The following is a 21175-nucleotide window of genomic DNA, read 5'->3' as shown; positions in this document are numbered from 1 at the left end:
TTTTTTTAAAAATGGTAGTTATGCAAACCAGAAAAACCTAACATACTAAAAACTAAAACCTAAAATACTTCCATTTTGATCTATTTTCAAATTACTTTCCTTCCATTCCAGTCCCCAAGTCTATACCATCATCACAACTCACCTGGACTACTGAAGTTCCCTTCGAAGGCATTTCCAAGCCTGGCCAGCTGTATATATTGAGTGGATCTTCTTGAAAAACTAATCTAATCCATTATACTCACCTGCCTAAAACTCTTCAAAGGCTTCGGTCTTAAGGCCCAAATCTGTGTTCTCCAAGGTTCTGAGTGGTCTAGTTCCTCTTTCTTCTGCCTCATCTCCTACTCTTCCCAACTCTAAGCAAACACTTCACTCTTAGACTTCACTCTCCCACCTCACTTCCTTCAGGGCTTGTGTAAAGGTCACCTTCCCAGTCTCCTTTTATTACATACTCCCTTTTCATCATGTCTTGCTTTTGACAAATGCAACCTTACACATGTTCCTGATTTTATGATTAACGGGTGTCCCCTATAAATTCATTGGTTTTGTCTGTTATTTCTAGTGCCTAGTGTATTGTCAGGCCCACAGTCACTCCACATATATTTGCTGAAAGACTGTTTTGTCATTACCACTCCCATAAACATCAAATCTACAAACATGGGTAAAGCCTTTAAAAATTACTCCACAGATACTTGGCCTTTCTTTTTTCCTATAAAATTTTACCCTTGAACGTAATACAGCCTGGTGTGTATTTGATGCTTATAGGTTAATGGGACCTCACTGGTTCCTTCAGATTGAAAGAAACTCAAGCATTGCCTTCTCTATTACTACTGTATATGAACAAATGAAAGAATAAAGTTGACTCCAACAAGAACAGCCTCATCTGTACCTCCAGAGATGACTGGAACACAGGGATTGAAGAAAATGCTTGTTTCCACTGCATTTATTACTAATATAAAAAAATGTTAAAAAGAAAAAAAATTCATTCTTTCTCCAACGGCTCTCATCCTTCCCTCTTGCCCACACAACTCCTGACCCATTTCCTCAGGGCCAGTTCAAAACTGAGCCTGTTCACTGCCGTTTTCACAGAAAACAACCAGTGCCAGGGATGCAGGGAAGAAGGTTAGACGAGGGCGACAGTACTGTCCAGGTTCCACCCAAAGGTAGGCCGGGTGGAGATTCACAGAATTCAGACGAAAGGGCTGGTGGCCTCACAATGACATAGTCTAACTAAAGTGGGCTGGAGAGGAGACAGGGTTGCCCATCAGAAGCTTTAGAGGACATCTCATGGGCTTGTGTCAAACCCAGAAAAACCGACACCAGGATGGGGAGACCAGGGAGGCAGTCTTGCAGAAAGGTTCACAATTCTCCCACGTTGGGAGGCGTGGAAAGTCTAGAGGGCACCGAGTCTCACTTGTTTTGGCAGAAAAACTTACTCTAGTGTTGGGAAGTCACAAAGATGCCACGGACACTGAGAGAGGCTACGTACGAGGGGATGCACAGTTTCACAAAGCACAGTGATCACAGACCAGAGCGGTGGGGATCATGCTACTGACGCAGAAACTACAAAATCCAAAAGCAGGGAGAGTAGCCTTTCAGGAAGTAACTCTGCACCAGTCATCCATACTCAACCCCAGGTCAACCTGGTGAGTTTCACAGAGCAACTGGCAACTTTGGGGGTAAGGGTTGTCACATAAAAAGGACTTAAGCAGCTAGATGGGAATGGTAGGAAATTGCTCCAGAGCTCTCAGGAATCGAGGGCGGTACTGGGGGCTGGGTGGGCAGATGCACAAGAAACAGCACCAAAGAGGTTTCCTGTTCAGCAGTCAGCTGGTGAGGGGGAAGAGGATCCAGGAGGCAGTTGAAGGGAGCAAAGATGGGGTCCTGAAGGCGAGTCTCTGGAGGCTGGATCACACACTGGGCACCAGTGATGAAACACAACTCTGAACCCCAAACGGGAAGGTGACAGATGGGGGTGGGTGTCACTGACTGAGGGTGGTGGGTGGAACAGCCTCACAGTAGCCATCACAGGGCCACAGGGAAATATATGGCCGCTAGGTCACAGAGGGCTCCTTCCAGCCTGGATGGGAAGGCACAGTCTCACAGAGGAGGTCCATTGACGCCTGGGTGGTAGAAGGCACAGAGGTCCTCATATCGACAGTGGCCCTTTTTGGCAAAGTGTCGGCAGACAGGGCGGTTGGATTTGTCTGTGAACAAGTAAAAATTGGGCAGTTTAAAATATAAGAAAGAAAACAAGATATAACAAAAACCAGAAATAGAGAGGGCAGTCAGATTTCCTACTCCCTACCATTTCCAGGTATTTATTTGGTAGTGGTAGTGATAACGGTAGTCATTCTCTGGCAGAAAAACACATTCAGGGCTACTTCTACTTCAAAAGGACAAAGGATAGCCCAAAAGAGGAGTCACAGGCATTTAAAAAAAAAAAAAAGGACCTCACCTTCCATAACTTGGGGGCCATCCTTGGGTGGGCAGGCATTTTTGATAAGAGACCAACTTTTGAGCCTTCGAGGATTTCTCTGCTCTTTGTGAAAGCCTCCCCTGGAAGGACCCCCATGGCCTGGTCCAGGAAAAGGAGGTTCAGTATTGGCCCCCCACCAACCACGACCATATGGGCCACATCTGGGGCCTACGCCCCCCCGAATTGGGCCTCTGCCCCGGGGAGGAGGTGGGAGACTCAGCAGTGGTGGAATCATTGGTCCCCTTGAGCCTGGAGGACCTCTGTGAAGAGCTGGAGAGAAAGAGAAAGACAGACACGGAAAGGTGATCAGTGGCCACCTTAATCCTGAGAAAAAAGCCCTGTGTTTTTGTTCTTTTACTTTTTATTGAAGTACAATATACATAGAGAAAAATACGCCAATTTTAAAAGCACAACTCAATTACCATCAAAGTAAACACACCTGTGTTTCTACCACCCAGGTGAAGGGATAGAGCCTTCTTAGCACTCAGAAGTCCTCCCCCCATTTGTGCCCCTCCTCCCCCACTATTCCACCCTCCTCCCCAAAGGGAACCACTATCCTGACTTCTAGCACCATAGGTTAGTTTTTGCCTGTTTTTGAACTTCGCATAAATGGAATCATACAGTCTGCATTCTTTTCTGTCTGGCTCCTTTCGCTCAACATCGTGTTTGTGAGATTCATCCAAGTTGCCTGTAGCAGGAGTTCGTTCATTTTCATTGCAGTGTAGTATCCCATTGCATGCACACACAACAACTTATTTATCCATTCTACTGATGGTGGACATGTGGGTGGATTCCAGTTTGGGGCTATAACGAAAAATGCTGCTATGAACATTTTTATACATGTCTTTGTTACACATATGTATGCATTTTTGTTGAGGATAAACGTAGTATAGGTATTGTTGGGTCCTAGGGTATATGTATGATAAAATTTAATGAAGTCAAACTTTCTTTTTCAAAGTGGCTGTACCAATTTACACTCCCACTGGCCATTGTTCCATAGCCTTGACAACACTTAGTAATATAAATTTTTTTCATTTTTGCCATTCTGGGGAGTTTTTGTTTGTTTTTTGTTTTTAAATTGCAGTAGAACACGTAACATAAAATTTGCTGTCTTTTTTTTTTAAAGCAAACTCCATGCCCAACATGGGGCTCGATCTCACAACTCTGAGATCAAGAGTCGCATGCTCTACTGAATGAGCCAGCCAGGCACGTAAAATTTGCCATCTAAATATTTTTAAGTGCATGTTTCAGTAGTGTTCAGTAAATCCTCACTGTTGTGAAACAGATCTTTAACAACTCTCCTTTCCTCCACTCAGCTCCTGGCAACCACCATTCTACTTTGCTTCTATGAATCTGACTACTTCTGATACCTCAAATAAGTGGAATCATACAACATTTGTCTTTTTCTGACTGGCTTGTTTCATTTAGCAAGATGGCCTCAAGGTTCATCCATGCTATATAACACACAAGGATTCTCTTCCTTTTTGGGGATGAATAATATTCCATTGTATGAATATACCATATTTTGTATATCCATTCATCTCTCAATGGACACTTCGGTTGCTTCTGGCTCTTGGCTATTGTAAATAGTGCTGCAAGAATAGGAGTGTGCAAATATTTCTTCAAGATCCTGCTTTCCATTCTTTTGGATATGTACCCAGAAGTGGGACTGTTGTATCACATGGTAGCTCTATTTCTAATTTTTTTGAGGAAACGCCATAGTGTTTTCCATAGAATTGCATCATTTTACTATCTCAGCAACAGTGCACAAGGGTCTCAACTTCAAAGTGGTGGGTTTTTATCTTGCAGTTATTTGACAACTAATAATACTGAGTTCTTGTTCACATGTTCTTGCTCACTTATATCTCAGTTTTTGAGAAACAGCTGCTCTGGTCCTTTGCCCACTTTTCTAACAGGTTGTCTAGAAGAGTTCTGTATATATTCTAGATATGAGCTCTTTATTGGTTATACTTATTGCAAATATCTTCTACTCTCTAGCTTCCTATTAATTTCTTAATGGTGTTATTTGGTTGATAAAAGTTTAATGTATTTCAGTTTATCAATCTTTCCTTTATGGTTAGTGTGTGTGTGCTTCTTGTCTGTTTAAGAACTCGTATCTCCTCTAAGACTGTGAAATGTATTTATTTTCTTTACCTTTAACACTCAGATCTACAGTTCACGTGGAATTGATGTTTACACATGAATAGTTCAGATTTCATCCCCCCACCCGTGAATATCCAATTGATCCAGCATGATCTACTGCAACAACCACTATTTCAGCTCCATCTTCATCACAAATGAAGTGTCTACATATGTGCAGGCCTGTTACTAGTCTCTTTGTTCCGAGATACTGATTTATGACAATACCACATCATAGTAACCATAGTTTTACAGTAATAAGTCCTCCTATTTCAAGACTGTCTTTGCAATCTCTCAGCCTGATCCTTTGCATTTCCACGTAATAACACAGAAGGCTTATTTCCATTATAGGGATTGTAACTGGGAATGCATTGAATCTGTAGATCAATTTGGGAAGAAGTGACATTTTTACATCATTGAACTTTCCAATCTGTGAATATACAACATTTTTCCATTAATTTACGTAAAGAATCCCTGATGTTTTGGTTTTGAGTCCTTCCTGGGTTGTAGTCCCCCCTTGCTCCCTTCTCCAGGACCTAATCAAAGGATCAGAGCCTCCTTGTCCTCACCTGACTTGGGGTCACCAGGCTTTCCATTGGCCATGGGGGGAGGGCCCAGAAGGCTGGGTGGTCCTAAGAGTAGACACGAAAATATAGTCACCAGAATGGACTAAAGTACTGATGATCCTGTTATGGTTTTCTGCTACTCATCTTTTAATCCAATCAGTACAGCCAGATATATTCTCAGCAGTGTTACAAGTTGTTAGCCCATCTATCTGCCCTTTCCTCTGCAAAGCGTTCTCAGAGTTTGCAAAAAAAAAAAAAGTAGAGACTCAGTCAAAGAGAGCACACAATGCGGAAAGGATACTTACAGCTTTCTCTTTCCCTCACATAGTTGCTATCCAAAACATCCCAGGTGATTCCAGAAGTAATCCAAATCCTCTCCCTAACTATTGGCCAATCAGAGCGATCCCTTCACACCTCCCGCCCCAGAGTAGTTTAGAGAAGGCAGCATTTCCACTTTCTCTGTGCAAGTCTGGTCACAAGTTGTTATTCTAGACATTACAATCTGCAACCTCTCCAGGCACCCCCCCCCCCTTGCCTTCTGCGGCTGCGCACACGAGCTCTTTATCCTTTTCTTCCTTGTCTTCTTCAGAAAGGTTAGGGGCCGGATGGAAGTTGAGGAGTCAAGGAAGAGAACTCGCTCAGGATTCCACATCGGACAGCCTCCTATCCCCGCCCCAGCGCTTGCGCCCTTCCTCCTTCCGTTAGAGCCCCCTCCCCCGCGCCTTTTCAGACCCCATCCCCTTGCCTTGACCAGCTGACAGGCATGTGCACACCCCTCCCGGGCTCCTCACCTATGGGACTCCCATCCTCCTCGTCTCCAGTCTCTTCCCGCTCTGGCAGCGGGGGCTGCTGCAGTGGCGGCTGCTGCTGCTGATTCTGCTTCTTTCGTTTCGGCATCGTGGTTGCGGCAATGGCTGCAGCGGGATTTGGAGGGCAGTGAGGAAGGGGCACGCTGGGATTCTGTTTCCGCTTCCGTTGGGTGGACTGAGAAGCTGAGGCTCCTGCCTCTTCATTTCCGGAAGACTCCGGGGAGCCTTTGTGGGGCTCGGTCTCTGCCAGACGATAATGGCAGGCCCAAGCCTTCTTTTTGTTGCGTTCCTGTAAATGCTTAAAAGAAAATTTCTCTCTTCTCTCCTCGCTGAAAAGACCCCACAACCGGCTCCTCACAATGTGCCATAGAGTCGATAGGCCGTCGGGCCAGAAGGCCTGAGACCGCTGTCGCACCTTTAAGTCGCCACATCCGGTCCCGGGTTACCATGGTAACAGCTGAAGACACAACTTCGTGCCCTCTGACCTCTCTTCAAAAGTCCTTGTCCCGCCTGGGTTTCCCTCCTCGCCCGCGCTTGCCCGTATGATCTGTGCCCCTATCATCGTCCCACAAGGAATTTTGGTCCCACGAAGGTGGCGCGCCCAGGACTCTTTAGACTGCCACCCGTCCCTCAAGACGGCTGACCCTGTCCCCAGTGTAGCTCAGCAACTTGACTTCATTGCCAAGACACGCAGTCCGGTCTTTCCACAAGGGTCAAGCCCGGGGGTTGCTAAAATATCTTAAGCGCATCCACGCCTCTCTCTCCCCTAGGTGGTAGGACCCGCCCTCTGCTCCACCGACCCCTCCAGGTGAGTGGTAGCTTCCCCCAGCGCGCAAGGTAGTGATGACACGCGTCCCCCCTCTTCCGAACGCGAGTTGGTAGCGTCCGTGACGAAGTTAGCTTGATCCTCCCACGCGCGCCTCCTTCCTCGCCGCAGCTGCGCCCTGTCCGTGCCACTGAGTCTCACGTGCGGGTAGCCCACCCCGCATCTTCCTCTCGCCTCGCTGCCAGAGGAAAGTGGCTGTATTTCCCTTCGTCCGCCTTCCACCCTGGCCACTGGGGCGAATCGGCCAGGCCCGCTCGCTGACGTCACCTCATAGCCCCGCCCCCTCAAGGGTCCCAGGCCCTTGCGGCGGGGGTTGCCCGGGGGGAGTCCGTTGAGGCGGCCGGAGCTCGGCGGAGGTTGGGCCAGGTGACTGGTCCAGGCCATGCCGAGAAAGAAGCCCTTCAGCGTGAAGCAAAAGAAGAAGCAGTTGCAGGACAAGCGGGAGCGGAAGCGAGGTCAGTGCAGGAGCGAGGGGAGGGGGCGGGGCTCGGGCTCCCGCACATCTGGAAGGAGGTGTGTGACGGCCGCACCTCTGCGGGGCGTGGGAGTGGGCGGTGGCCGCGCGCGGACGCTCGCGGGCCACCGCAGAGGGGATTCTCTTACCCCAGGCTCCTTGGAAGGGGTGGGAAAGGATGGATAGTTGGGGGAGGGGAACCCCTCCAGCTCTAACCGGGCGCCATCCCCGCAGGTCTCTGGTGGAGGAATGACTCCCCCCACACACATCCGGTAGGGTGTTGAGCTGGATGGCTGGGAGCCCCCGGCCTCAAAAGAAGTGGGGTCTTGTGAGAAGCCAGGCTGACCGAGGAGGGGGTCTTACAGCCTCTTAGAACCCGCCAGCTCGGCGTCACCAACTCCTCCCCGCAGGGCTCCAAGATGGGCTGCGATCCAGTTCCAACAGCCGCAGCGGGAGCCGGGAGCGGCGGGAGGAGCAAACCGACACCTCAGACGGGGAGTCTGTGACCCATCATATCCGCAGGCTCAACCAGCAGCCTTCCCAGGGGCTGGGTCCTCGAGGCTATGACCCAAATCGGTGAGAGTAGGCGGGGGAGGGGGGTGTACTGGTCCGGGCTTCGCCGCCTACCCGGATGTGAGAGTATTGGGGGAAACTCGGCTATTGCTGGTGGAGGAGATGGGGCTGGGATGCCACCGTTCTCCGCAGGCAGCTGGGCTCACCGGAGCAGGCCGCAGTTCTCTCTTCCGGAGGGGCTGGAGAGAGTTCTTGGTTTTTAGAAGGGCGAGGCTTAGGGGAAGGTCGAATACTGTGGGAAAGAGAGACTTGAGGGAGGGCTTACTGAAAGGAGACTTGAACAACTCTGAAGAGAAAGCTCTACGAAGTTGTCTGCCCAAGAGGGGAGTTTGTGGTCACAGGAATGCAAGAGATGGCGCGGTCCCTGTCCCATCAGATACCGGCTGCATTTTGAGCGAGACAGCCGGGAGGAGGTGGAAAGGAGAAAGAAAGCAGCCCGGGAGCAAGTGCTACAGCCGGTCAGTGCTGAGCTGCTGGAGCTGGACATCCGAGAGGTCTATCAGCCTGGCTCAGGTGAGAGCTCAACACACGGATGTTTGGGAGAGGCAGTGGGCTCGGGGAAGGAGCTTGGAAGAGGAAGACCTGACTGCCGGGAAGGAGAGGTTCTGCGATGTACTCTTGAGCCCTGAAACTGTTCTTAGACTTACTTGGACTTTTTCTTGATTTCCCAGTCCTGGACTTTCCCCGACGTCCTCCTTGGAGCTATGAGATGTCCAAGGAGCAGCTAATGAGCCAGGAGGAACGTAGCTTCCAGGAGTATCTTGCAAAGATTCATGGGGCTTACACCTCTGAGAAACTCAGCTACTTTGAGCATAATCTGGAGGTGAGAATGCAGTGGGGACAGGAGTGACCTTTCATCAAATTGGTCTGGGGTCGGGTAGGAGAGGGACTCCAGGCTTAGGTACTCTTCCACTGATGTTGTCTTTTTAGACATGGAGGCAGCTGTGGCGCGTGTTGGAGATGTCTGACATTGTCCTGCTTATCACTGATATCCGACATCCAGTGAGTACTGGGAATGAGGGTGGCAAGGGGGAGGGGGAAGGAAGATTCTTGTAGGGTAAAGGGCAGAGGCAGAAATTGGGAGCTGGAGAGGTATCTTTCACTTCTAGTCTTCTCTATCAGTATGACTAATGTCTGCAGTCAGGAACTCAGTCTTTTATTCATCAGTGTCACAGCTTGCCACTTCTGCTCTGGTTAATTGATCCTTTTTTTTACTTCCTTTGATGAAAAACTACATAATTTGTTTCCCATCCCACCAGAGCTAGACCCATAGAAAGTTCTAGTGTGGAGCTCCAAGGGATTCTGTGAAGGCAGCTAGGGCTTCCCCTGCTCCATCATGTTAGTCACTACAGAATTCAGCCTCACCTGCAATAGTGGTTAAGACAGTGGTTAAGGCTCTAGTCTCTGCTGCTAGATGACCCTTGTGTTAATCTGGCTTTACCACTTCACTGTTGTCCTCTAGTGAGAGAAAGGGAGGTCTGTGGGAACATTTAGGTTGGAAGTCCTTAACAACATATATACACACATTGGTACACATATGTGTGTACTCACATGCACTCACACAGCCACACATGCTTGCCACAAACATGCACACGCGCATGTGTGTGCATACGCATGCGTATAAACATAAGTGCATGCACATAAAAATAGGTGCGAAGTTTGATCCCAACCCCCACCCCTATTCCTGACCCCAGCCTTTATCCCAGTGTGCTAGGTATCACTATTTCCTTGTCTTGTGTTTCGCTCATTTCCATTCCTAATTAGGACCTGTAAGAAGTTCCCCAGACACAATTGCACAGGTATTGCTTACCATTACTTTATTTTCCTAGTTTAGTTTGGCTGATTTACCCTTTTGCCCCAGAATCTGCTACCACTAGAGTCTTGTCTCTGAGCTGTGCCTGGTGAGTGGGGAGCTAGAGGCAGAGAACTCTGGGTTGATCTCTCATTGCTCCCTCCTCTCACCAACCCTGTCCCAGGTTGTGAATTTCCCACCAGCACTTTATGAGTACGTGACTGGAGAACTTGGGTTGGCCTTGGTCTTGGTCCTGAACAAGGTGGATCTAGCCCCACCGGCTCTCGTCGTTGCTTGGAAGCATTATTTTCACCAGCACTATCCCCAGCTCCACATAGTCCTTTTTACCTCTTTCCCTCGGGACCCACGGATCCCACAGGACCCTAGTAGCGGTGAGTGGTCAATGAGGAAGGCAGTATGGGAGAGGTGGGTGGCAGGGGACAACAGGGAGAACAGAGAGGCTTGTTGACAAAGGAGTGCCTGATATTGGTCTTAAGGGTGGTGGGTGAGATGGGGTGCATAAGCCCATGTGCTAACACTTTTGTGCCCTCTGATCTCAGTTTTGAAGAAGAGTCGGAGACGGGGGAGAGGATGGACTCGGGCACTGGGGCCGGAGCAGTTACTGAGAGCCTGTGAAGCCATCACTGCGGGGAAAGGTATATACCTCTTAGAGGGGAGCTGTGGGACGATATGTGGAAAGCCCAAGGCTTGAAGTCATTTTGCTTACCTTCCTTAAAGTCAACCCCTTCTTTATGGACGTAGGCAAGAAGCCAGAGGGAGGGGTAGAAGAGGGAGCAGACTGACTTGGTGGCAACAGAGGCAGCAGGTAGACAGGAGCCCCAGTGGTCTGTTGCTTTCAGTCTTCCCAGTATTTTTCTGAAACTCAAACAGTCATACGATTTCTGTGTGGGGTCAAGTGAAGGCTGGGGAGAATGTATTGTGCAGGTTGGCACTCTCGGGGCGCCAGTTACATCAGCTGTGCAGTGTATAGTCTGTGCAGTCATTTATGGTGGCCCTAGGGAGAACCTTCATCATAATCTCCTTCTTGGAACAGTGGACTTAAACAGCTGGCGGGAGAAGATTGCCCGAGATGTGGCTGGGGCCACCTGGGGAAATGGCTCTGGGGAGGAGGAGGAAGAAGAGGATGGACCTGCAGTCCTTGTGGAGCAGCAGACTGACTCAGCAATGGAGCCAACCGGCCCAACCCGGGAGCGCTACAAAGACGGAGTGGTGACCATTGGCTGTGTGGGTAAGGAAGCAATGGCCCATGCATGGCAGCCTCCTATGAGGTACAGAGTTTCACTCTTTGGAAAAGGAGGGTGTCGGCAATAGTGGAAGTATCCTGGCACCCCTGAGTTAAATTCCCCCTTTCCTTACGTCTTATTAATTTTGAGGAAGTTATTTACCCATTCTGAGTCTTAGTTACTTTGATTTTTAGAATGGGGATGCTGATACCCAATTAGAATGGATGTCAGGAATGAAGGGAATGGCATACAGAGAGTCTAATGATGCCTGACAGATAGTGATAATGGTAATAATCACGATTGTTGAAATTTAATATTTATGTGGTACTTACTATGTACTAGGCGTTATTCTGAAAGACATAGATTTTAACTGTTTACATGGTAGTAATCAATAGTAGAGCAATCATTAAATCAGAGCAGGAGCTTTGTTAGCATTAGTATCTTTCTGAGCCTTATCCCATTAAGTTTGTTGTCAAGGAGCATCTTCCCTGAATTAATAGCCTTGTCTCTGCTCTTTTTGGGGAGGAAAGGAATGTATGATTAAGGCCCAGAGACCCTTTCCTTTGCTGTGGGACAGGCAGTCCTGAGGTTTCATTTACCTCTAGTTCTTAGCAAATATTTACTGAGTGCCGGGTGCTGTTCCAGGGATGGGTTATGCTGTTGTGAAAATGGCAGAGAAGTCCTTACCCTCACAGAGCTTATTTCCTTGAAAGTAAGTTGATTCATGATTTGAAATCATATTATTTAGGGGCATTGAAAGGTAGAGAGTGATCCAGCGAGGAGGGTTCTCATGCAAAACTCCCTCTGAGAAGAGCCCAGGATGTTCAGAGGAAGTAGCTATTTGGAGATAATGGGAAAAGGGCCTTCCTGACCAAGGGGTCAGTAAATGAGAGGGTCTTCATGTGGGAATGAGCTTGGTGATTTTTGGATAAGCCAGAGTGTCAGGGCATTGGGGGATGGGAGCCATGGGGTTGAGTAAGATGGAGGAGAGGGGCAGGACCGGGGAGTTCAAGGTGAACTCAAGTGTGAAAGCTACTGGCTATAGAGCTGGGGCCTGGGATCTCAGCTGGGTAAGAAGAGAAGTAAGGACATGAGTTCAGTATTGAATAGTGGTTTTGTACTAGATTCAGAGTTGAAGATTTATTGGAACTGAGGAAACAGAGTAAGTGAGCTGAATTGATAGGATGTCAGGGCAGAGAGAGTGGTGCCTGTGGTTGAGATTTTGAAGGTGTGAAGTGACAAGGTCCAGAGTACAACCTTGACAGTGGGTAGTTGAGGAAATGATCTTTGGAAAATAGATGCAGGCACCGAGAGGTCAGAGTGCTAAACAGAACACCTGTGCAGATACCAAAGTCACCCAGAATGATGGAGGTGGTCCTGAAGAGAGCATCAGTGAGCCCCCAAGGGTTTATAGTCTTCTTCTTGGACAAGTTGTAATGATTATGAGATACATGTTTCACTTGTGTTGGGCATTTGGTCTGCTGCAGGCACTGAACCACATAGTTCTATTTGTTTCTGTTTTATTTAATCCTGACTACTCACTTGTAAAATGAGGAAACAGGCTCAGAAAGTGAAGCAAATTGCCTTGAGGTTACAAAGCTGATAAGTGGAGAGGCCAGGATTCAACCCTGGCAGCCCAGAGCCTGATTTGTTTGAAACTTTTAAGGTTATACTGCTTCCTTGATTTCTGAGCTTTACTTCCCTTTTTCTCTATAGCTGTTGTCTTACCTGTCACAGAGTAGGGATCTGTCCAGTGTTAATTTTCCTTGCCTTCTTTAGGTTTCCCAAATGTGGGAAAGTCCTCGCTGATCAACGGGCTGGTGGGGCGGAAGGTCGTGAGTGTCTCCAGAACCCCCGGCCATACCCGATACTTTCAGACCTACTTTCTCACTCCCTCTGTGAAGCTCTGTGACTGCCCTGGCCTCATATTCCCCTCCCTTCTGCCCAGGCAGTTGCAGGTATGAGGTATGATGGGGCAGGGAGGGAGAGAAAGCAGAAGGCCAGGAACGGGCTGAGCATTCTTGTTTCCCCTCAGGTTTTGGCGGGGATCTACCCCATTGCCCAAATCCAGGAGCCATACACCGCAGTGGGCTATCTGGCCTCTCGAATCCCTGTGCAGGTCCTGCTTCACTTGCGCCACCCAGAGGCCAAGGATCCCTCAGCAGAACATCCCTGGTGTGCCTGGGACATCTGTGAAGGTGGGCTCCATGTTCCTGGCTTCTCCCCTTGCCCTTTACCCTGCTCTATCTCCTCTCCTCTTAGAGGTTCTGCTCTTGGTAAAATATCTGGCTACTCATGCTTGGATTTCTGTCGTGGAGCCAGCAAGATCTGTGGCCAGAGAAAAGTGAAATGAAGCTGTGGCCAGAGAAAAGAGAAAATGTTCCAGAGAAAAGTGGAAGGACTATGTTATGGGAATAGGGTGATGGTGACTGGGTCCGGTTAACGGCTTCCCTCCCCATTATTCTTTTCTCTCTTCAGCCTGGGCAGAGAAACGTGGTTATAAGACAGCCAAGGCAGCCCGGAATGATGTGTACAGAGCAGCCAATAGCCTCCTGCGGCTGGCACTGGATGGCCGCCTCAGCCTGTGTTTTCATCCGCCAGGCTACAGTGAACAGAAAGGTCAGACAGCCAGTGTTCCTGTGCTATGATGTAGGCAAAAGGCTTTGTGGCTCAGGGTCAGATCTGGATTCTACACCTGTCAGCCAGCTCTGTGTTACTAAACATCTTTGAGACAGTTTCCTGATCTGCAAAACCAGGGTGATAGTTGCCTCCTGGTAAGGTGGTGGTAGAGAGTAGAGTTAATGTACGCAGAGCTGTTGTTCGGTGCCCAGCCCGTGGGAGTTTGAATGAATGAATGAATGAATGAATGCCAGCAGCTACAGAACTGATTGTTACTCTTAGTTTTTGCTTCTTCCCCATCTTTCTCTGGCTTTAGTTCCTTGCTTAAAACTCTCCTCCATTCTTTTCTTGTTTTGGTTCCCCAGGCACCTGGGAGTCCCATCCGGAGACCACAGAGCTGGTGGTTTTGCAGGGCAGGGTGGGGCCAGCAGGTGACGAGGAGGAGGAGGAAGAAGAAGAGCTGAGCAGCTCCTGTGAGGAGGAGGGAGAGGAGGACCGGGATGCGGATGAGGAGGGGGAAGGGGATGAGGACACCCCGACTTCAGCTCCAGGGTCCAGCCTGGCTGCCCGAAACCCTTATGCCCTACTGGGCGAGGACGAGTGCTGAGTCCTTGCCTTGTGCCATCTGCTCCACCCAGTATCTCTGCTTTTGGACTGACCTGAGGGTACCTCCCCTCTGCCATCCCAATTGTGAATAAAGATTGTCTGCTTTGTAGCCCCTTCCCCAATGGACTGAGGTGAGAGCGGCTGTTTTAGGCCGACAGTTGTGGGAGACTTCTCTCTTCTTCTCCCTTCTTTTCTCGTGCATTCTTTTTGGGAAGGAAGAGCTCTCTTAAGGGTTACTTCACTGGGTTCTAAGGCCCTGAAATCCACTGTCTCTGCTCACTTTCCCATTCTGCACTTTATGGATCCTGTTATCAACATGGGGCAGGGAAGTCACTTCAGGCTTTGAGGCCTGGTCTAAATCCAACCCTCTTTTGGAGTTCATGCCATTCCTTCCTTCTCAGATTTGAGCAGCAGCCTTGTGTGTTCCCTGCTGCTAGACCTGGGTTATACTAGGATCTTTTTGGAGAAGAAGTGGTAAGAGGTGTGACAAGCTGATGTCTCCATGTGAGATTTTTACAGGATTTATTGAAATTCAACAACTACTTTTTGAGGGTCAACTGTTTGTCTGGATCTGTGCTAAGTACTGAGCATATAAAGATGCACGAACAGGACCTGACCTAAATGTGCAGCTTTGCCGTGATTAAGATCCCATTTTCAGATAACCAAGTTTTTGGATTAAGAAGGGTATGTGATGTTCTCCAAATCTTTGGGGCTCATACACTATAATTCTAGGACTTCCTGTTGATAGAATTTTTAGTTAAGACAATGTTTGTGAAAATGGTGATTAAATGTGTAGAAGTAGCATCTTAATTACTGGCAAACAACTAGTGTGCACACTTATGATTTGAGCAGACCAGCCTCTTAAGTACAGTGTTAAGCTTTATTATTTAAAGGTCTACATGCATGGAAGGTCTGTGAGATTCATAAGGGAGGGCACAGAATCAGCCTTCTGAATCCCATTTGCCCTGGTTTTGGAATGGAGCTAAAATGAGCAGTGCAGGGTCTGAGCTAGAAGTCAGCAGGTAGACAGCTGTCTTATGGAGACAGCTGTCTTATGTGCATTTCAGCAGCAGTTAGTTCTCTTGTCAGTCAGGGTATTTTAACATTTGCTGTACTTTCTTAAGCAAGCAACTGGACTCCTAGACTTAATTCTTGGAGGAAAAGGAGAATGAGATTTGTTTTGTTGGCTGCCACAATGTTGTCTGGGTTGAGTGGTAGCAAAAAGTATTGTTTAACAGATTGACAAACCATTAGGTGTAGGGGAAGGAGAAAATGCGAGTACCAGATTTTTTCCCTTCACTCTAAAGCATCCCATGCAGGATCTGGGTCATGGGGCAGTTTTCGGTAATGCCAATAGAAACCCTGCAATCCAGGAGTGAAGGAAACTAAGTATATTTAGGAGAAGCTGATATGTTTGGCTTTTGAGGCCTAGTCACATACTCCCAAGCTCATCCTCTGTTGGTCCAGTGCAGACATAAGTCCTGGAATTTGCATTCCAGAACAAAGATTAAATACTGTGAGCATGTGAATGTGCTTAAAGGTTGCTCAAAATATGCTATAAAAGAGAAAAAATCCCAGTTAGAGAAAAACCCACCTGTCTCCCATTTTTGGCTCTTTAGAAGGCTCTGATAGAAGAAAGGGGCTCCAGGCTCAGCTTTCTCTGAGGGTTCATGATGTTTAGGGAAGCAAGAGACTCATCTGCTGCTTAGACGTAGGGACGTTAGTGTTCTCAAAAAATGGAGAAAGGGGAGAGAATCAGAATTCTACTTGTCCGCCCACCCCCTGCCTCCACCACAATGCTGCTTCTCATTTATCTTTTTATCTTTGCTGTCTCTCTCATGAGTTTCACTAGGGCCATAGGGAGAATCTGGGGGTGGGGATGAAAAGTTGAGGCCTGGAGCTGGAGGGGAAGCTGAAGAGGGGGTAGGTTTATGCTAAAGACTTAGAAGGAGGCAATTCTAACATCCCCAACGGGCTATACTGTAAATGATTCTTCCCAGCCCCTGTCAGTGACTCACTCACTGTAGGAAAGTAACACTGGGAAAAGAACTATCTTAGCAATAAATAGATTCCAGAGAAGGACAAATAATACCTTAATACCAGTGCTTGGGGCTGAAGGTTGAAACTGTCTAAAAGAGACAAGCCAGGGTCCAGTCTCCCTTCCATGCTGATATACCCAACACCCCCGTCCTCACACTCCTTGGCCTGGGTCATGTCCACTATGGGGATACTTGACCATGGAGGTCTGGGGCCCTGACAGTTCCCATTGCTTCTGGCCTCTCTCTCTGTCTCTCTCTCTCTCTAAGTTTATGTATTTAAGTAATCTCTACATCCAATATGGGGCTCAAACTCATGACTCATGTGACTCAAGAGTCACATGCTCTACTGACTGAGCCAGCCAGGTACCTCTCTGACCAGTCTCTTGATGGAGAGAACTCATTGCTTCTCTCATTCATGCTGGCATTCTACTTAGACATTGAGCAACTTCCTCCTCACCCCCTCTTTTTTTTTTTTTTTTTTTTCAGACTGAGTTCTAATCCTGTTTCTGGGACAAGGTAGCTGTGTACAATATAGGGTAGTTCAGTTATCTGGGCCTTTCTATCTTTTTTTTTTTTTTTTTTCAACGTTTATTTATTTTTAGGACAGAGAGAGAGCATGAATGGGGGAGGGGCAGAGAGAGAGGGAGACACAGAATCGGAAACAGGCTCCAGGCTCTGAGCCATCAGCCCAGAGCCTGACGCGGGGCTCGAACTCCCGGACCGCGAGATTGTGACCTGGCTGAAGTCGGACGCTTAACCGACTGCACCACCCAGGCGCCCCTGGGCCTTTCTATCTTAATATCTTATGATCACCAATACAATCAAGTTGGTTGAAAATATGTGCCAGGCATGCTGAGTTTTCTGGAACAAAGAAATTGAATAAGGCATAGACTGTACCCTCAAGAAGTAAAACAGCTAGATACTAATAATACAAAAATTCTATAGCACTATGCAAATTAATTATATGTATCTATTGAACTTCATAACCAAGGTGGATAGAACTATAATCACCCCAAGTATTCATTCACCCAATGAAGTTTTGTTGAGCAATCACTATCTGCCAGTTGCTCCTAAGTGGTAAGTGATATAGAAGTGGTCCTCTGTGGGGCTCACAATTTACTAGAGAATGGAAACAAACAATTACAAAAAGAGTATAGTAAGTGCTGTGAGAAGAGTCATACAAGATCCCGTGAGTTAGTAGTGGCTCCATTTGGTTGGTGGGGGGGTGCTTGGGATCTGATCAGGAAGGAGTGGTATAGGGCTGGAAGCTGTGTTTGGATAGCAAGTTATATAAGGATGCAAAAAAAAAAAAAATCAGTAGTCTATGGTAAATAATTGCTATGGAAATACTAAGCAGGCAGCTAAGCTAGTCTTGGTGAGTCAGAGGAAGCCTAGAGAAACAGAGATCCAAGCTGAGACCTGAAGACAGAGCAGGAGTTAGCCAGGCATTGAGAAGGCAAGAGGATTCCAGAGGGAACAGCAAAGCTCAAGGAACAAGCACTTGACGAGTTGGGAAGACCAATGTATTCAGCATGGCTTAGGGGCTTAGGGTGCAAGGTAGAGGTGGGGAAAAGTGAAGCCGGAGAGGGAGGCTTGGGCCAGCTCTTGCTAGGCCTTGTCAGACATACTAAAGGTGTAGAGTTTATCCAGAGGAATAGTGAAGAACTTTAAGCCTAAGAACAAGGAGAGATTTGTGCCTTAGATCACTTTGGTTTCAGTGTGGAGACTGGTTTGGAAAGGTAGAGAGATCCAAGGCTTTTGCAGTGATCCAAGGGAAGAGAATGGAAACAAGAATTAAGGTAGTGGCTGATGGAAAGAAGAGAAATAGTTTTATGGGGTACTTAGAGGGTAGAGTTAATGTCTGGGGAATAGTTTTGCTGTGTGGGGGAGGGAGAGAGACAAAGCAAGATTTTGTACCATTTCTGACTTGGAACCAGAGTAGGTGATGGTGCTATTTCCTGAGACAGGGTTTATTCGAGTGGAGCTTGGAGGAAGTGGGGGGAGTCATGGCTGCAGACAGATTTGGGCAGCATCAACACGCTGGGAGGAGAGTAAAGTAGATAACCCACAGAAAGTTCAGCATGAGAAAAGAAGAGGGCCAAGGAAGAAAGTGGAGAACATACATAAAAGGGTGGGCAGGGGAAGAGAAGCCAGCAGACAGGATGAAACCTGGAAAGTGTGGTGCAATGAAAGCCCAGGTAAGAAAGAAGGAAGGGTGAAGTGTGGGATGTTCCTAAGAAATGCTGACACCAAGAATGAAGAGTGGTTACTGGATTTGGCAACAAGAAGCCTTGGTGATATTGGTGGGAGTAGTTCCGTTGGACAGGTGAGATCAGAAGCCCCAGGATGTAAGGCAATGGAGGAAGAAAATGGAGGCAGTGGAGGAAGAGATATAGTCTTCAATAAATTTGGCTGTATTTGCAAGGAAAGAAAAATGGAAGGGGCAGATTATATAGAATTGAGAAACTTTTTTTTTTTTTTTTTTTTTTTATAATACTTTGTGTTAACATGTTGGGAAGAAGGATCAAGTGAGGAGGAAAAGTTGGAAATGTGGGAAAGTGGGAATTAGGATGGAACAAGCCCTGGAGAGCAGGTGATGCACTGAGAGTCCCAGTGCAGGGAGTACCCTCCCTCAGGAGCTGAGTGGCTTCTGTCTTAATAGAAGGAAACAGCACTGACATTCAGCTGGTCTGCACTGGTACAGCTCAACCAGTTGTTAAAACACTTTTGTACCAGTTAGTAAGTAGTATAAGAATAACTGCAGTAAGCAATAAACATAATTAATAAAACAAATTCTGATATGAACTCATCAACTCAAGCTAATTAAGAGATTGCAACAGCCATGGGTAAAGGGTTTTCCCCTGCACCTGAAATGCTCTGTAGCATTATCTGCTGGTGTGGCAGCATCACTGCAGGCTGAGAGTTGCTTTGCACATTTATGAAGCACTCTTTAAAATTGCCTGTTTAAATTATCTTTGAATTATGGAGTTGCTACTGCTTCTAAATAGTTTAGCTTCGTTTTGATTTTATTGCTAGTATATTGTCATTCTTGTGCCAGTAAGTTGCAGTGTTTTAATATTTAAAAATTCAAGAATTTTTAATAAAATACTGATGCCAAACTTGCATAACGAGACAACAAAGTTTGGATGTTTCTTAATATGTCTTTTGAAATCTCAAAGTGAGACTCTCTTGATTGCTGATGGGAACAAAGAAGAAATATTAACGAGATGCATCCTGGAATGTCTTCCATTACTGTGTAAAAATCAGAATATTCATGTAGAAATTCTTTCTTTTATTTTGAAAATTGTCTAACACACAGAAAAACTGAGGAAAAAGGATGATAAACACCCGAACACTCAATACAAGGACTCAACAAATCTTAATATTTTGCTGTATCTGCTTTAATAGTCTCTGTTGTCTATCCATCTGTGTACATATCTTTCTTTTCCTGAACTATTTGAAAACAAGTTACAGACACCATGACCATTCATCCCTAAATCTTCAGTATATATCTTGCATCACTTAGATGAAATTATCATCCCTAAGGAGTTAATAATTCTTAATATCATCTAACATTAATCTATATTCAAACTTTCCCAATTTAAATCTTTTATAGCGTTAATTAAAAAACCCCCAAGATCCAGTCAAGTTCCATATGTTGCTTTGTTGTTGTTGTTGTTATGTCCTCCTCTCTCTTTTTTTCTTTTTAATCCAGAACAATCAGTATTTTTTCTTCATAGAATTGACTTTTTGAAGACATTAGGCTAGTTGTTTTGTTTTGTTTTATAAATTTTTTTTTCCAACGTTTATTTATTTTTGGGACAGAGAGAGAGCATGAACGGGGAGGGGCAGAGAGAGAGGGAGACACAGAATCGGAAACAGGCTCCAGGCTCTGAGCCATCAGCCCAGAGCCCGACGCGGGGCTCGAACTCACGGACCGCGAGATCGTGACCTGGCTGAAGTCGGACGCTTAACCGACTGCGCCACCCAGGCGCCCCTTGTTTTGTTTTGTTTTAAAGTAGGCTCCACATCCAATGTGGGGCTTGAGCTCACAACCCCGAGATCAAGAGTCAGATGCTCCACCAAGTAGCCACCCAGGCACCCTAAGGCCAGTTGTTTTATAGAATGTCCAACGTTATGGATTCTGTTATTATTTCTGTCTGGGCATTTAACTTGTTCCCCAATCCCTCTGTATTTTTTCCTTTCAATTAAAAACTTAGATTCTGATTACCCAATTTGGGGACTAATTCTTTAATAGTGCTTAACATTGCCTCACATCAGAAGGGATGAGATCATTCCACAACTAATGATGCTTAGTGTGATCACTTGGTTAAGGTAGACATTGTCAGATTTGTCCTGTAAACTTTCCCCCTTTGCAATTAACAAGTCATCTGCAAGGTTCTTTGACACCATGACTATTCTAAAACACTTTCACCTAATAATTGGCATCTATAGTGATCCTTCCCTGAGTGAATTTATTTCATCAGTGGTTACAAAGCAGTGCATTTCTAATTCTCCCCTTCCTACATTTATAAGGGAGTAGTTATCTAGAGAGGAGCTTTCCTTCATCAACTAGGACTCTAGAGTTCCTTCTAAAAAGCAGGGTAAATGCTTTATTATCTCATTAGTTACCAATTTTCAGAGTAAGGTGGTGGCATATTAATCTACACAGGTGGAAAATCAGTCTTTTTCTTTAACTGTGAGATCAAGGTTTTTATCCATTTAGTATTTTACAACCAATTACAGTCATTCTTTTTGTGCTCAAACTGTACTAAAATATGTCCAGTGGGCATCCTTTAAAACTTGACTCCTGTGTCCTTTTGAGGTGCCCCCAAAGTTGTCTGTGAGCACTTTCTTGCTTTTGGCACAAGATGTCCCAGGCCCAATCTTACTTTCCCAAGCTCTGGACATGGAATCAGCCATTTCTCCAAGGATCACTGGTTCTTTTAATGAGGAATGATTTTTAGAAAGCACTGTTTAGAAGCTGGGAGAGTTCATTGCTTCAGAAATATCACTGCTTTCAGACATTTAA

The 21175-nt window shown here is 46.5% G+C and overlaps 2 protein-coding genes across 6 annotated transcripts; one reads left to right on the top strand and one right to left on the bottom strand.

The window, feature by feature from the left end:
- Positions 1-912: 912 nt before the first annotated feature.
- On the bottom strand, positions 913-6430 carry PRR3 (proline rich 3). Of its 5 annotated transcripts, none has more exons than XM_045500615.1 (5): positions 5973-6430; positions 5185-5247; positions 3098-3280; positions 2456-2746; positions 913-2204 (listed from the first exon to the last, which is right to left on the bottom strand). In XM_045500615.1, exons 1-5 carry the CDS (start codon positions 6076-6078, stop codon positions 2098-2100), a joined length of 750 nt encoding a protein of 249 aa, XP_045356571.1. In that variant the 5' UTR covers positions 6079-6430; the 3' UTR covers positions 913-2097. The 5 variants fall into 5 exon arrangements, with proteins under 5 accessions (XP_045356571.1, XP_045356572.1, XP_045356573.1 ...); XM_045500616.1 differs by lacking the exon at positions 5973-6430 and adding an exon at positions 5717-5832; XM_045500617.1 differs by lacking the exon at positions 5973-6430 and adding an exon at positions 5487-5675.
- Positions 6431-7158: 728 nt separating this feature from the next.
- On the top strand, positions 7159-14213 carry GNL1 (G protein nucleolar 1 (putative)). The gene is made up of 12 exons (XM_045500614.1): positions 7159-7271; positions 7681-7846; positions 8220-8356; positions 8515-8666; positions 8774-8845; positions 9820-10027; positions 10196-10291; positions 10690-10884; positions 12659-12837; positions 12915-13077; positions 13358-13498; positions 13864-14213. Exons 1-12 carry the CDS (start codon positions 7199-7201, stop codon positions 14103-14105), a joined length of 1824 nt encoding a protein of 607 aa, XP_045356570.1. The 5' UTR covers positions 7159-7198; the 3' UTR covers positions 14106-14213.
- Positions 14214-21175: the final 6962 nt, after the last annotated feature.

Source organism: Leopardus geoffroyi, chromosome B2 (assembly GCF_018350155.1).
Source record: "Leopardus geoffroyi isolate Oge1 chromosome B2, O.geoffroyi_Oge1_pat1.0, whole genome shotgun sequence".
Lineage (NCBI taxonomy): Eukaryota > Metazoa > Chordata > Mammalia > Carnivora > Felidae > Leopardus > Leopardus geoffroyi.
Note: the sequence above shows the minus strand (reverse complement) of the source record. Positions and strands in the feature narration are given on the sequence as shown.

What these genes read in the sequence shown, in the direction of transcription:
- PRR3 (XM_045500615.1), bottom strand. Translation starts at nt 6,078, where the DNA reads ATGCCGAAACGAAAGAAGCAGAATCAGCAGCAGCAGCCGCCACTGCAG. An exon ending in GGAGGATGGGAGTCCCATAG is followed by an intron (nt 5,248 to 5,972) that starts GTGAGGAGCCCG and finishes GTCTACTCTTAG; the next exon opens with GACCACCCAGCCTTCTGGGC. An exon ending in GACAGAAAAGAATGCAGACT is followed by an intron (nt 2,747 to 3,097) that starts GTATGATTCCAT and finishes CTTTCTCTCCAG; the next exon opens with CTCTTCACAGAGGTCCTCCA.
- GNL1 (XM_045500614.1), top strand. Translation starts at nt 7,199, where the DNA reads ATGCCGAGAAAGAAGCCCTTCAGCGTGAAGCAAAAGAAGAAGCAGTTG. An exon ending in TCACTGATATCCGACATCCA is followed by an intron (nt 8,846 to 9,819) that starts GTGAGTACTGGG and finishes ACCCTGTCCCAG; the next exon opens with GTTGTGAATTTCCCACCAGC. An exon ending in AGGCTACAGTGAACAGAAAG is followed by an intron (nt 13,499 to 13,863) that starts GTCAGACAGCCA and finishes TTGGTTCCCCAG; the next exon opens with GCACCTGGGAGTCCCATCCG.